Raw genomic sequence first — 14,898 nt, 5'->3', positions numbered from 1 at the left:
AAGAAAACATACCTCTCAGGACAAGTGTCAGCTCACGACGAACCAACCAGATATCAACAAGTTTCGATGATTGCTACGACGCCTAGTAAGTCTACTTAGCTACATGATCACCACGTGCAATGCATGTAGCGGCTTCTCCTAACCTAACGACTACTCAGCGACAAACTCAAGTTAATTACAACTATGACTATGATTAAGCATAATAATGTCCTTACTCCCTCGATCGCTCAAAATCTGTTAGACCAGACAACAATAATTCTGTTGATGTAACCACCCAACTAACGACTACCATCACAACTCCTATAAATACCTAGTTGAAAACAACACCACCCCCCCCCCCCCCCCCCCCCCAAAAAAAAAAAAAAAAGGAGAAACAAAAAGCAAACAAAATATAGAAGAGAGAGAAAGCATTTTGCCATTATTTTTAATTCTTTGTAATCACTCAACTCGAGAACACAACTAGTAGACGTAGGCTTGATTTTTTGCTCAACTGAACTACTTACAAAGTTCGCCTCTTCATTGTCATTGTTAGCTAACATCACCATCGACTCCGACCTTGTCCTGATTACTCGCACTCACCTTTGTTGATTTTCGGAATCATGCACCCATCTTGCTTGGTTCCTTCCAAGATCAACCGAGTACCTCTGGTTGTCGTGTGTTCACGTCTCGACACTCTAGTCGATACGAAGTTTCGCATCAATATACTATAAAGAGGCTCAATTTGTAAAGTCAGAGATTTGAAATCGAACTTTTTGTCCTTGAATATTGGTAGAGTGATTGAATAAGGTGGTATGAAGTTAGCACTTCCATACTCTCTTAAGATTTTTACCTTAGTAGATATAGAATGAGGCTTATACATTTAGATTACATGATTATGGTGAACAATTTAGAGTTTTTTTAATTCATAGTTGTAAGGGTCAATGTTTTAAAACCCAAACCGAATCGGTTGGTTCAACCAATCTAACTGAGAATCGCCTCCCTCTCCGTTCTGAGGACACTCAAAACTTGGTTTCAGCTTTTGAATCGAATTGATCCACAGTTGAACTGGCCAAATAGTATCGAACCGCTGGTTCACCCGGCCTGATGGCTAAATTTTGTCACAAAATTAAAATCCCTAAAAACAAAGCAAAATCCTTATTCCAAATTTGAATTCATGCACCTTCAATCTACATTCTTTGCTCCGTGCAAGATATTTTTGAGCGATCAACTCAGGCTGCTCCGCTCAATGATTCTGTTGTCCGTTCGTCCATCGCTGGTCGCACTACACTCGGCCTCTGCCCCTCCGATATTATTGTTAAGGTTTGTGATTGTTTGTGAATGGTTTGTGATTGTTATGTGCATTTCTATGTGTTATAATGAATAACATGAAATTGTTTGTTGTTGTCCTTCTATTATTTGACTCCTTTTTAACCTTTTGTTTCCAGTAGTGAAAGTTAGGGTTTTAAAGATCGATCTTGTCTTTCATTCTTGAGTAAAAATTGAAAATCTCCAATTTATTTGTTTGGTTTTGTGTTTAAGCTTTACGTTTGTTGTTCATTTGCAGGAAATATATTACTTCTAAACCTGTGAGGCATCTTTAAGTGTTAGTTCAAGTGAAGTTTTTGGCATTAAATGAGAAAATTTCCTCTCTAAGGATCCGGAAGCTATTTTCATGAATTAATTATTCTTCAATTAGGATGCTTAATCAGATATGTCTGTTATGAGGAAAAATATTAATTAGCAATTTGAAAATATTAAAAAGGAAATTTAAATTGTTTTACTTTTTCATTGTTTTTATGCATAAATATCTTCCATGGCTCAATTTTTTCGCTACATTGTGCAAAGGGACTGAGTGTTAAGCATTATACTATCTTCGATTTAATTGTATAGCTTGTGTTCTGGTTTTACAAAGTGGGTTATTGGTGCTTATTAAGCCACTCTTTGATTTACGGTGAAAAAAATCTGAACTGCGGTTGTTGTATCAGAAGTACAGTTGTTGTACTTTCTTAGTAAATAGATAAAGAGAAGAAGAGTGAGAGAAAGGAAAGAAAGGTAGATTAATTCTTTGAGTGTGCGTATATTGCCAAGATCAAGATTCAAGGAAGAGGTATCCACATACCAATCAATTCAAGAAATTACCAGCTAACCAACAGATCTTGTGATGTGAAGCATCTAAAGGTATGATTTCCTATCTCACAATTAATGTTGGCAATTTCTTAATCGCCTAGTTTAATCAAATATAATTTTTTTTTTTTTATGAGATTTAAAAAATAGCATAAATTTTATGTTGTTAGTGTATCGTTAGAATTTATATTATAATGGGTTAATGAGTATTTACCTAATTGCTTGCTTCCTGTTTATTTTAACACAAAAGGCATAACAATAGAGGAACTTTTGTTATTACTATAACTATGGAATCATATACATTATTTAGTTATACTTGAGAGAGATTATTATCATTAACCCATTAACATTGAAAAGCCTACTGTTCTAAACAATAAAAATCACTTATTTCCTTTATGGCTTACAATGGATGAAAAAATGACAAAATAACATTATGAATTTATGGTGAATGATAAATAATATTGATTTGTTGTCATGTATGAAGAGAGTAGAGAGAAAGGTTGTCTTTAAAGAGATGAATAGAAGTTTGGTTTTACATGCAAGGGCAAATTTGTCCATAAATATGGAATCATATTCCCTGGAGTGCAAGACTTTTGAAATGGACTATTTTACAATCGTAAAATAAGACTATTAATATAATTTTCATAAATAAAGTACGCTTTATTTAAATTTTGAAGAATTAACTTTTTTTTTCTTTTCTTTTTTAATTTAAAAATTAAATGTATATTCCATTATAATTTAATATAAATTTTTTACGAATAAAAAGTACTAAAAATGAAATATATATTTGGTGGATACCACATCTAACCATTGGATTCAGGGGCAGATCTAGCCCCTTTGAGAGTAGGCTCAGGCCTACCTCAATTTTTAAAAAGAAAAATTATTATATAATATACTCATAAAAATTGCTATTAATATATATACTCAGGCCTACTCTCGAATTTAAAAAAAAAATGAGAATTTTATACATATAATAGGCCCACAAAAGCTTGTTATTAATATATATATTCCAAGCCCTTATTATTAAAAGTTTAAACTCTCTCCACTTCTCTTCCGACTTCACTTACTTTTTATGATTTTATCTTCAAAATTATTTACTCTCTCATCCTCTTTCTCTTTCTTTTCATGCTATTCGATCTTAAAACTTTTGAAGACTGAAATTGTTTAAGCTTCACTACTCAAGGTCACAATATCTCTGTTTTCTTTTTTATTGCTTTTAAGTATGTGTATGCTCATTTCAATTTAGTTTATTTAAGGTTAATCATGCGCTTTTTTTTTTTTTTTTTTTTTTTTCTGTTTTTTTGTTTTGAGGTGTTTTTTACTAATTCTAATTTGAGAGGAAAAAACATGGACCTTATGAGTTTATTTTGTATTTTGTGTCTAAAGAATGAACTTGCTTTCCCAAATTAAAACATTAACTATATGTTAAAGGACGTCATTCTTCACCATTTACCCACTACATTCTTACAATTCAAATGTCACGGTTCTGATACTCAGAATAAATAAAGAAATTTGAGTTATTATATATGTTTATATTAAGAAAACTTCCCCCTTTTTTTTTTACTAATTCATATTAAAAGTCAACACAACGTGGACTTGATTTAAGTTTTGATTGACTTTAACTTAGATTAGGTCTGGTGAAAGTCATGAAATTTTACATTATAATCTTTGGAAGCCAAAAATAAAACTAAAAATTAAAAGAAGGTTTTGCTCAAGGTTTACTTAACACATTTACTCAAAAATTTGCTTCTCATGGATTTATTCAAGTAAGAAAGTACTAAGTTATTGTCTTTTGGTTATTTTTTAAAGTTTTTACTAGTTGTTTAGCAAACAATGACGGAGCAGTGGAGGCATCCCCTCAACAAAAATCCTGAATCCGCCACTGATTGGATTCATCATATTGTATTAAAACAATATTTTACAACTTAGATCTACTGGTCTATATGCATGGTCCTCATAAATTTATATTAGTTCATCTTGACTAGAAAATTAAATATATAACACTTTAAAAAAACAAAACAAGAAAAATATACTTTAGAGTGGGGTAAACACTAGTTTTGTAGGGTACAAAAGAGTCCCATCAATTATTAACCATTTATACATGTGGTTTGATATATTTATTAATGAGTGAACAACATTTTCCCACCCAAGGTTTGGCAAAACGATACTTTTCCATCTGCCAAGTTTTAAAACGACACTTTCCCACACACTGTCCATCAACTTTAATTGAAGAATGACATAATCATAGATTTAAAAAACAGTTAAAGGGTACTTATGTCATTTTATCTTCTATATATAAACTTAGAAAAAACAACCCTAAATTTAAACACTTTTTCCCCACCCCATTGCCCTATAATCCTCCACCCCATCCCCACCAATTGGCCGGAGTCGCAACCAATCTAGTGCAATTTGATCGAAATCGCACCCAACCATGTGCAATTGAGGCTGACCCCCACCAATTGGTTGGAAACACAACCACTCTAGTGTGATTAGGTCAAAATCGCACTCGGCCAAATTCAAACCCAAATCTAGTGTTATATTGTTGTTATTTGGAATAATGGGTTGTTTTTTGTGTATTGGCACACCTAGTCAGGTGCGATTTTGGTCAACTATTTTTTTTATTTTCTAATTTTTTTTTTTTATTTGGATGATGTTGTTATATGTTGATTTGGATAAGAGTGGAGATTTTGTGTGTTGATTTGTGTGAAAAGATTGTGGTGAGAAGTTTGGGTGTAATTCTGGCTGATTTGCACCCAACCAGGTGCGATTTTAGCTGATTCACACTCGAGCAAGTGCTATCAGTGACTCCAACGAAGAAGAAAGAATAAAAGAGAAGAAGAAGAGAGAATGGTATTTTCGTCTTTACACTGGTTATACCATGTTAGATAATTGATTTTTCTAAAAGAACATAATGGTAGGTGAGAAAGTGTCGTTTCACCAAACTTTGGGTGGGAAAATGTCATTCTCCCTTTACTAATTAAAGAAAGTGATGTAGAGGCATATCAGTGGGGGCATTTAAGAAAACTGAATCATTGGGGGCATTCAAGAAAAATGAGGTCGCTGTGAAGTTTAGCTAAATGATTAGTGTAGTTTCTTGAATGAATTTATGGGGATTTTGTGAAGGGATAACAACATTTTCTCACCCCAGGTTTGGCAAAACGACACTTTCCCACCCTTCAAGTTTCAAAATGACACTTTCCCACTATTCATTAGATTCTGTTATGATTTCCGTTAATATTTTACTGAAAATATAAAAATACACTTAAATATTTGACTTTATAAATTTTTTATTGTTTTTTAATTAGCCAAAAAAGAAAAAATAGTTAACCCCACCTAAAAAGTTAAGAGTAATGCTATAGAATTGTTTAAAGTTAAATGACTTTAATATTTATTTATTTGTTTATAATGTCATCAATACCTCATCCACTATTATTCAATAATCTACTAAATTTATAATGTTTTTCATGATATAAAGTTTTTTATTTTTACTAATTAACATAGAAAATAAATATTCCTAATTGATTAAATAAACAAAGGAAAAAAGATATCTTTACACTTGAACTAATAAATAATCAAGTAAAGATTTTGACTTAACTAAATTTTAATTTATAATAAACTAATTAAGAAATAAAATATTTAAGGGTATTTTTGTCTTTTTAGTTAAATATTAACAAAAAATACTAACAAAACCCGACGAAAGGTGGAAAAGTATTATTTTGAAATTTGATTGATGAGAAAGTGTCATTTTGTCAAACCTTGTGTGGGACTTTTAGTAAATTAGTGAAATCAAGGGCATTGTTGATGATGACGTGGTGGTGCCCACCATCACAAATTCATTGAGAGGCCTTGCGTTCCTTATTTAATATGTGCAAAATTTAAATGCCATATAATTTGATGAAGACATTATAGAAGTGAAAGTTGTATTGTTTTAATTTGAGTTCGGTCCTGTTTGCAACTTTCAGTCAGCATTTATCTCTGACCTGTCCACCCTCTCATCCTTTCTTTATCATCTAATTTTATTGTTTCCATAGGTCATTTTCTAATTTTTCTTACAAAAATCTTGTTTGAAATAATGGCCAGACACAACTACTCTTGTATCTTAATTGTAACAACAGCCCAGAAGTTGGATTCCGTGGGCTAGAATCTAGATAATAGTTTCTTTAATTGATGTGGCGGTGTTGTCTTGATATTAGTTTAATTTGAGGAATTAATAACATTTTCCTTGTCAAACCCCAAGGATGAAAAGTTATTAACTCCTACGTGTGCCAGCCAACAATGGAATCTGTGGGTGTATCTACACTCTTCGTAGCTTTTCCTTAAGCAGTTAAATTAATTTTAACAACTACTTTAATTGTAGAGTAGTATTACTTATAAATTGCATGTCTCAAATTGAAAATTAACATCAAGAGGTTTAAAATTCCAAGCAATACGTCTTGCCTTTATGGTCTTACTTGAAGAAGAAAAATGTGAATGACTCAATGGTTTTGTAAATAAGTATCCCCGCTAACATGTAACCGACAGTGCTTTCTTGACTTGGCTATTTCTGTTATCTAGGGAGCTCAGTCAATTAAATTGTTTATACAAGTTATCGTTATAGTTGTTGAGATTTGATTTTAAACATGTTGATTATATTTTTTTAAATATCATTATGCAAATGTTTCCAATAAATAAACCATGGCCTTATTTTTTCCTAATCTTTCAAGTGGCAGGACTTCTATAACCGGAAGTTCTCTACCAGGTCCGTTTCACTTTCATTTATCTTTGGATTATTTATTTGTTTGGGCCGAAGGCAAATTGCAAAGAGCCTCAGAAGTCATAGGTGTTTTGTGTCTAATCTACACAGTTTCTTCTTAAATGCACATGAGATTTTATGCTACGATCATTTCATTTAAACAATTTATGCACAGAATGCCTCCTTTCATTGTCTAGGACCATTAGAAATGTTATCACCCAAAGATCAATAGGTATTAATCATTTAAATATGATATAGTCTCGTAATGTAATTTTTTTCTCTATTATACGTATGTTCATATTAATAGGTTCAGCTGCATTTAGTGTTCATCATCTTCCCACAGATAGTAATGAAGACCCTTACATACAATTCAATATATTATTAATCATATACTAAATTTAGGGGTTAATGATTAATCCCCATGAGGTATGATAAAATAACAAAAATCCAGTAAAGGTTTTGAAAATAAAAGGAATCCCTCTATTATTAAGTTTTAGGTGTTAAAATAAATGACAATAGAACAATATGGTAATATTTACAAACTTATAGTAGAGTAAATTTTAAAAGTTTACTAATAATTCATTAATGACAGTGGGATTTTGATCTTTCATAAACCTCAAGGGGTTTTTGTTGTTATATCATACCTTAGGGTGGGTCTAGTTTTAACCCTTAAATTTATATTAGAGTTAAAATTCCTCACTTCACTACACTAAAAAAAGGCCTATTGCAACGTTGAAATCATGTCACAATACATTTTTTTTGCGTAGTAGTACCCGTAAAACTATGTGATCCACTACGTCAAACGTTAGTCGTAACTGTGTTGTCATAACACCATTATTGCAACACCATCATTATGCGTCATAACAAAGAATACATATACTAATAAATGCTTAGAAATGTACTTATATTTAGTTATTTATTGGTATCATTGGTGAGAAATTAGGTTTAATTTGTATAATTCTACTTAATTTTTTTTATAAATATGTTTTACAAAATCACAAGTATGTTTGGTTTATTTTCAGTTTATGGGTGCTTAAAAATAATATTTGGATGAAAAATAATGTCGGCAAGGAAATTTGTGACAATTGGAAATATAGGGTTTGAAAATCGGAGTTGAAACAAGGAAGTTATGACATTTTGAGTACCATTAGTTTCATATTGTGATTCAAAGTAGGGTTCATGTCCAATGGCTAGAAGATCTCTCACTAGTTTCTGCATTAAACTCAAAGGATCATTGATCTTATGGAAGACAAAAAAACAATCAATAATATCTCTTTCATCAGTAGAGGTTGAATACAGAGTTATGGTCAAAACCACATTTGAAATCACGTGGATCCTTGGATTATTAAAGGATCTAAATATTCAAATAGAGAAGTGAATCAAATTATACTATGACAACAAAGCAGCAAATGACATCGTAACTAATCCATTATTCTATGAGAGGACAAAACACATATAAATTGACAACCACTTTATCAAAAACAAGATACAAGAAGGGATAATCAAAACTAAACACATTTGAACCACAGATCAACCCACTGATATCTTCACAAAACTGCTAAGTCACAAACAATATTCACATCTCCTGAGCAAACTCAAAGTTTATGACATTTATAAACCTCCAACTTAAAGGATAGTGTTGATACGTGAAAATATTGATATTTAACACCAGCTATGATTTAGCTCAATTATAGGGATCAATTACAAGACAAATATCATATTCTACTCCTTGATTGATAGGATCTTTCTATTACTCCTGAAATCATGTAATTAGTTATTTCCTTACATATTGCATTCTTTTCTGTAAATTGAAGCATTATGTGCAATGTAAAACATACAAGTGAAATATATAATTTGTCTCAAAGCTCTCTTTCTCTCTTTCTTGGCATACTTCGGCAGCGTAGTTGCCTCGCTTGCCATCTTCTGACAGTGATCTTCAAATTGGTTTCGTCCCAATCAAGCTATAATCCTACCCTTGAAATCTTCCCAATTAAGTGACATATTTGAGCTCTTGTTCTAGTGTTTGGAACCATAGCATTGCATCTCCTTTCAAATAAAAAGAAGACAAAGTAACCTTTTCAGACTCGTTTATTTCATGGAGAGTGAAATACTTTTCAACCTCCCAAATCCAAATTGTTGGAACAACTTTCCCATCAAACCTTGGAAAATCCAATTTCAAAGTTTTACGCAGAATACTACTGAAAGAACCAAACCCTTTCGTAGGTGTTACATGCGGGCCATTCCTTCCAAATTGGTTTGAATTTTGTGTGGATTTCTCACTTGCTTCTTGAGTTGTCTTCCAAAAAATCTGCTAGTTAATTTTCTCCATCTGCTCTCTATTATATGTCGTAGCAACCCCTATTAGCCATTCCCCAACAATTCAAATTCCTTCTCAAGCTTCTCTACTTTTTCTGGTAGCTCCATCCCAGTTCTGATACCAAATTGTTAGAAAAAAAATTCTAATTTAAAATTTAAAAAATCAAATAAAGGTTTTGTTGGCTTATATGAGGAACCAACGCTTCCCAGACAACTGACTTGGTTTATTGATTAAAGTTTCTTTTATTGAAAACTGCAGGTGTATATATAGTCATAATAGACAACAAATTGCATAAAAATAAAACATTAGTCTCTTATCCTTCGCCTAGGCACCAATTACGACGATAACAAAAGACTACAAAATAGGAGATCACGGCAACGGAATTGACCAAGTCACCAACCGAAAAATTAATTTTTTATTGCATGTTAACGTCGTAACAGAAGATGATGTTAAGCCAATTAGAATAATGCTCTAAAACTATATTGCTTGGACAATAAGCTCTTCTGGAGGAGGTTGGGGACTTGACATCAGGAAAAATTAAACTCATATAGCATGATTAGTAAGGTAATGTTGACTGAATTTTTTGAACTGTTTATAAATAAAAGGCGCCGTGTCTGTCAAGGATTGCTTAGAAAATGAAAAAACAAACAAACAAACATTGGGCTATAATCATGGAGTTGAAAGCACTTGAGTCCAAGCAAGTATAGTGCAGGCCCAAACAAAGACTTATGAAACCCAAGAAGAGGCAGAGGGTCCACTCTCCGCAGGTGATAACCTTGTGCAAGCACGAGGCCAATATAAACCATCCACATGTCTACATTAAAAACATCCTGGGATGAATCGATGACATGGCAGATTTTCTAAATTCTAAGATCTAAAAAAACCATCTTACAAAGAGCCGTTGCATTTCCCTCCACACACTTGTCAAGTACCTTATCTGTTTGAGTTGTCTCTTTTTTCCCTCCAAACATCAACACGCCAAAAAAAAAAAAAAAATATATATATATCATACGACTATGAACCATCATCAACATCAACTCACTCTATTATCGCCTAAAACTTGCACCATTACAAAGAGATAAAAGTTTGTTTATCTCTTGTTTTGTCATCATCGATTTATATTTTCATGATGGCTAGCAAATTGGTGGCCTTTAATTTAGTACCTCACCGTGTGTTTACTGCTCCTGTACAGAAGCCGGTATTGGTTTCTTTACCGTTATCTGCAAGGATTCAGTCTAATGCACCATTCAATGGAAGGCATTTTTGTCTTCGACCCCGATTGTTTGTACTTCCTTCCAGAGCTACTGCAGACCAACAAGGTTAGAGTTTGTTTGATATCTCTGAAAGATTATGAGTTTGGTGTTTGGTCAAAGATACTAAATTACTATATGCTTGTGTTAATTGATAAATTGATGGTTTGTTCTATAATATTTAACAGTTGATTGAGATGTCGGCTTAGGATTTAGAGGTCTATGAGTATTAGAAGTGATTGCTTACTGTGGTGAAGACTAACCTTGACATAGAATGAGTTGAGAATTTGAGAGGACCCCGGAAAAATAAAAAAAAGAAAAAAGTTTATTTAAGCGGGACACTTGAAATACCAGTTACGTATATAGAACTTCTTGTTTACTCATTTAACAACTCGAATTTTGGTAGAACTTGATTGAATCATGTCTACAGAACAAGAACAGTAGTCATCATATTAGAGTACAGCCTTCAAATTCCGTTCATAAGGGCTACATATTTAATATAAGGGAAACACTGAAGCAAGTTGGAGACTATATGTATGGTTGATTGTTAATAGTTGTAATATGTATGGTTGATTCTTAATAGTTGGAAGGCTTCCAGACATCCCCTCTCCTGCTTTAAGTACTTGAAAATAAACATCCATTATGAAAGAAATATTGAAATCAGAATCCGTTGCGATCCTCTTAATGTTTAGTTGTGACTTCTTTGCTTATTGGTTTCCTTTTAAAAATTTGTTCTGAATGTATGTTCTCATTTTTCTTGTTTGCCATGGGGAAGACCTTGTACTGATTAAGTTTTCTTTTCAGGCCAGGTTGAAGAGGATGAGGTTGTTGATGGTAAAATTCTGCCATATTGTAGCCTGGACAAGAAACAGGAGAAGAAGTCATTGGGTGAAATGGAACAAGAGTTTCTCCAGGCACTACAAGTACGGAATTAAGACATACTATTTATTTTTCTTTTTCACCGTCTCTTTCATGCTTTTCATCTTTCTTATATATGATGATTCTACCAAAGAGAAATTAGAAGAATTTCTTTGTTTTGACCTCTGATCTAGATATATTTAAATTTTTTATCCAAGTTATAGCTTCTTTTGCTCTTGAAGTTGAAATAGATTTGGTCTGACTATTATTATTTATAAGCGAGAGCAAATTTGTTTCTGATTGCTTGTACAGGCTTTTTACTATGAAGGAAAAGCAATAATGTCAAATGAGGAATTTGATATACTTAAGGAAGAACTAATGTGGGAAGGAAGCAGCGTTGTCATGCTAAGTACGGACTAAATCTTTATATAGAGCCTCAACCTATATGTTCATGACATAAATCTTTAATCCTTGTTATCTTTGGAGATTTGATTTGGTTTATTTTAACAATGCAGGCTCCGATGAGCAGAAGTTCTTGGAAGCTTCAATGGCTTATGTATCAGGGAAACCTATCATGTCCGATGAAGAGTTTGATCAACTGAAGATAAGGCTGAAGGTTCATTTGTGTTTGTTTCATTTTCAGTCACTTGCTCTTTACTTCTTAGTTGTGTCAGATCTTTTCAGAAGTTTCTTAACAAAAAAATATTGGTGTATCAGTTAAGATTGTTACATTGTGCTTGTTTGTTGCTAAATGTCTCTCTAATACTATTTACTTTGACTATAATTATATTCTAGATGGAAGGAAGTGAAATTGTAGCTGAGGGTCCAAGATGCAGTCTCCGTAGTAGAAAGGTGGGTTTCTGTTTGGCTCCTTCTCTTATGTGTGCAGCTCTGAATTTTGCATAGATAAAACACAAAATTTATTGTGTCTTTACTAATTCTTTCCAGTATGATGAGCTAAAATTCTGTCTCCTTTCTTGATATAAATTTTAGCCTTTAACTCAAAATTTAGTTCTCTGTACAAATCTACAGGCCATATGTGCAAAGTCTATATATCACTTTATCAATATATATGAATCCATTATTAATGAAAATTATGTTGCATGTGGAAATAATTATAAGAAAAAAGACATTATGTTTAATCATTATCACATGTCACCTGGTAATAATTTTGCTTCGGTAGTCTCTAAAGTAAGCTATATTTCTTATGATTTTACCTTAAATTATCATTAGTATCATTTCATCTACTTATTGGCAGCAATATTGACCATTGCTTGTGTAAGCTGTAGTTATCTACAAAATATCACGGGCGTTTTCTCATTTCAATAAATTCCTTTTACACTGCAAAAGAAACTGATAATTTCTTCTTTTTGGAGTTCGGTAACATTATTATTAATTTTTTTTTATTTGGGGTTTTCTGCTTTTCTGATAACTCATCATCTTCAAAGGGGATTCGTTTAATTTTTACTGATCAACTTTCTTCTATAGGTGTATAGTGACCTGACAGTTGACTATCTCAAAATGTTACTGTTGAATGTGCCAGCCACCGTTGTTGCTCTAGGATTGTAAGTATCATTTCTTTGCTTGGATTTATGCTGGTTAACATTAGATGATGGTAGTTTTAACAATAATTCAATTTTATTTGTTACCCTGTCAGGTTTTTCTTCCTGGATGATCTGACTGGATTTGAAATCACATATCTTTTGGAGGTAAAATTTTAATATTGTTCTTTCTTATTTTAACTCAACGAGAAGGAAATTCTGTAGATGCAATTTTGTGTTACGGTATTGCTGAATTTTCCCATAATTCTTTTGCTCTTCAATAATCTGATCACCAAATTGAACTTTGCTTTCGAGCTCAATATGTCTATACTTTCAATGGTACAACAATATTTGGAAGAGAAGTGTCTACAACTTCACTATTCTATTCATGAATTGTTGTAAACTGTCTGGAATAGTTCTATACTAATGGCAATAAAGTAAGTGTTGAATTAGCTCAAGGCTTGCCATTAGAACTGGATATAACCATGGTCTAAAATTTCCAAATCCATGACATGAATATATACCTTTAAATAAAATCCTTATATACCCAGTGCTTATTGCTTCTTGGGTACAACTAATAATCATATGCTCTTTTGTTTTTAAATAATTATCTTGCAGCTACCAGAGCCATTCAGTTTCATTTTTACATGGTTCGCCGCGGTGCCTCTCATCGTTTATTTAGCTCAATCACTTACAAAATTGATTGTGAAAGATTTCTTGATCTTGAAGGTAGAAATCTAGTTAAACATCTCTTGTAAGTCTATATCGAACAACCACGTTTTCTTGAACTGTATTGCTAATGCATAACTTTATATTCTAGGGACCCTGTCCTAACTGTGGCACAGAGAATCTCTCTTTTTTCGGAACCATACTATCAGTTTCTAGTGGTGGAACCAGCAATAGTGTTAAGTGCTCAAAGTAAGTTTAATCTTATTTCTCTAATTAGTAATTACATTCACTTACATATCTTTGCACTTTTAGCTGTTATAACAAGTAATATTATGCTTCAGCTGCGGGACCTCTTTGGTTTTCGATGCAAAGACACGTTTGATTACATTGCCAGAGGGAAGTGAAGCTTGAGTTGAGGTATATACTCTTCCTACAGAATCCTTCTTTTACTCTTTGGCACCAATTTGTTGGTTGATTCAAACTGAAACTTTCTGTCAGAATAGGAGTCTGGATATTGATTTTCAATAGAAGAAAAATGTGAACAAAACACCGTTAAACCAAGAGAATGTGTTATCAAGTTCATTAGAAGCACAATTAAATACATGCACATACACAAAAAACAGTGTGTCCTGCAGAAATCGCTGTCATTTCTTGTAATCAGGCTCTCTTATGTGGACAGTCTTGATTTAAGATTCTTAATTTTGCTCTAGAAGTTGGGTATTTAGTTTAAATCTTTGTATTATGGTTGTTGACATAGTAATTGACAGAAGGATACTAACTAATACAGGATGAATCAATCATAAGGGATTGACCAATACCTAACTCTTGAAGTTGGAGATGGAAGAGTATCAAATTATCTGTGGAGAGGGAGAATTTTCAGTGTGGGTAGTATCTTAATTGTAAGTTTTGTCAATATCGTATTCGTAAGTATGAATCATAATACACTTGTACCAGGTTTTCCACAAGAGAGTAGATAATTCACCATGCTGTATGTAGAAAATACTTGATAAAAAGTCAAACCCAGTTCATCATGCTTTGTCACTCTGAATCTTACTGTAATTGTCATCATCATTGTATATTCTTTTATGTGGATGGTCACTGAAGCAGGTTTTGTGTGCAGCACTATTTGCATATCACTGAAAATGCTTTAATAATTGACTAGGCCGAAAAACCCTATTTGGTGTCTTTTGGAATTTAACACATTCTCAATTTGTATTACCTATCTAATCACTTGCTCTCTTAAATTAACCAAAATGCCACGTTATTATTTTCACGGACAAATTACATTTTCCCAACCCTATCTTTTGTGTCTGAAAACCGTCAATTTTCTACCCATCATTAGTCTCCGTTAATCAATTCTCCATCTCTTGTTACTCTCCGTTTATCTTAAATAGAAGGTTGACTGGCTTTGAAAAATAAAATACTTAT

General features: G+C 32.5%; 1 protein-coding gene across 1 annotated transcript; it reads left to right on the top strand.

The window, feature by feature from the left end:
• The first annotated feature begins 10,141 nt into the window (after nucleotides 1-10,141).
• On the top strand, nucleotides 10,142-14,518 carry LOC116143360 (PGR5-like protein 1B, chloroplastic). The gene is made up of 11 exons (XM_031428806.1): nucleotides 10,142-10,471; nucleotides 11,207-11,325; nucleotides 11,573-11,669; nucleotides 11,776-11,876; nucleotides 12,056-12,112; nucleotides 12,749-12,825; nucleotides 12,918-12,969; nucleotides 13,420-13,530; nucleotides 13,622-13,719; nucleotides 13,812-13,887; nucleotides 14,258-14,518. Exons 1-10 carry the CDS (start codon nucleotides 10,279-10,281, stop codon nucleotides 13,879-13,881), a joined length of 975 nt encoding a protein of 324 aa, XP_031284666.1. The 5' UTR covers nucleotides 10,142-10,278; the 3' UTR covers nucleotides 13,882-13,887; nucleotides 14,258-14,518.
• Nucleotides 14,519-14,898: the final 380 nt, after the last annotated feature.

The sequence above is a fragment of the Pistacia vera genome, unplaced genomic scaffold (genome assembly GCF_008641045.1).
Source record: "Pistacia vera cultivar Batoury unplaced genomic scaffold, PisVer_v2 Contig43, whole genome shotgun sequence".
Lineage (NCBI taxonomy): Eukaryota > Viridiplantae > Streptophyta > Magnoliopsida > Sapindales > Anacardiaceae > Pistacia > Pistacia vera.
Note: the sequence above shows the minus strand (reverse complement) of the source record. Positions and strands in the feature narration are given on the sequence as shown.

What these genes read in the sequence shown, in the direction of transcription:
- LOC116143360 (XM_031428806.1), top strand. Translation starts at nt 10,279, where the DNA reads ATGATGGCTAGCAAATTGGTGGCCTTTAATTTAGTACCTCACCGTGTG. An exon ending in AGCTACTGCAGACCAACAAG is followed by an intron (nt 10,472 to 11,206) that starts GTTAGAGTTTGT and finishes TTTTCTTTTCAG; the next exon opens with GCCAGGTTGAAGAGGATGAG. An exon ending in GCAGTCTCCGTAGTAGAAAG is followed by an intron (nt 12,113 to 12,748) that starts GTGGGTTTCTGT and finishes TTTCTTCTATAG; the next exon opens with GTGTATAGTGACCTGACAGT.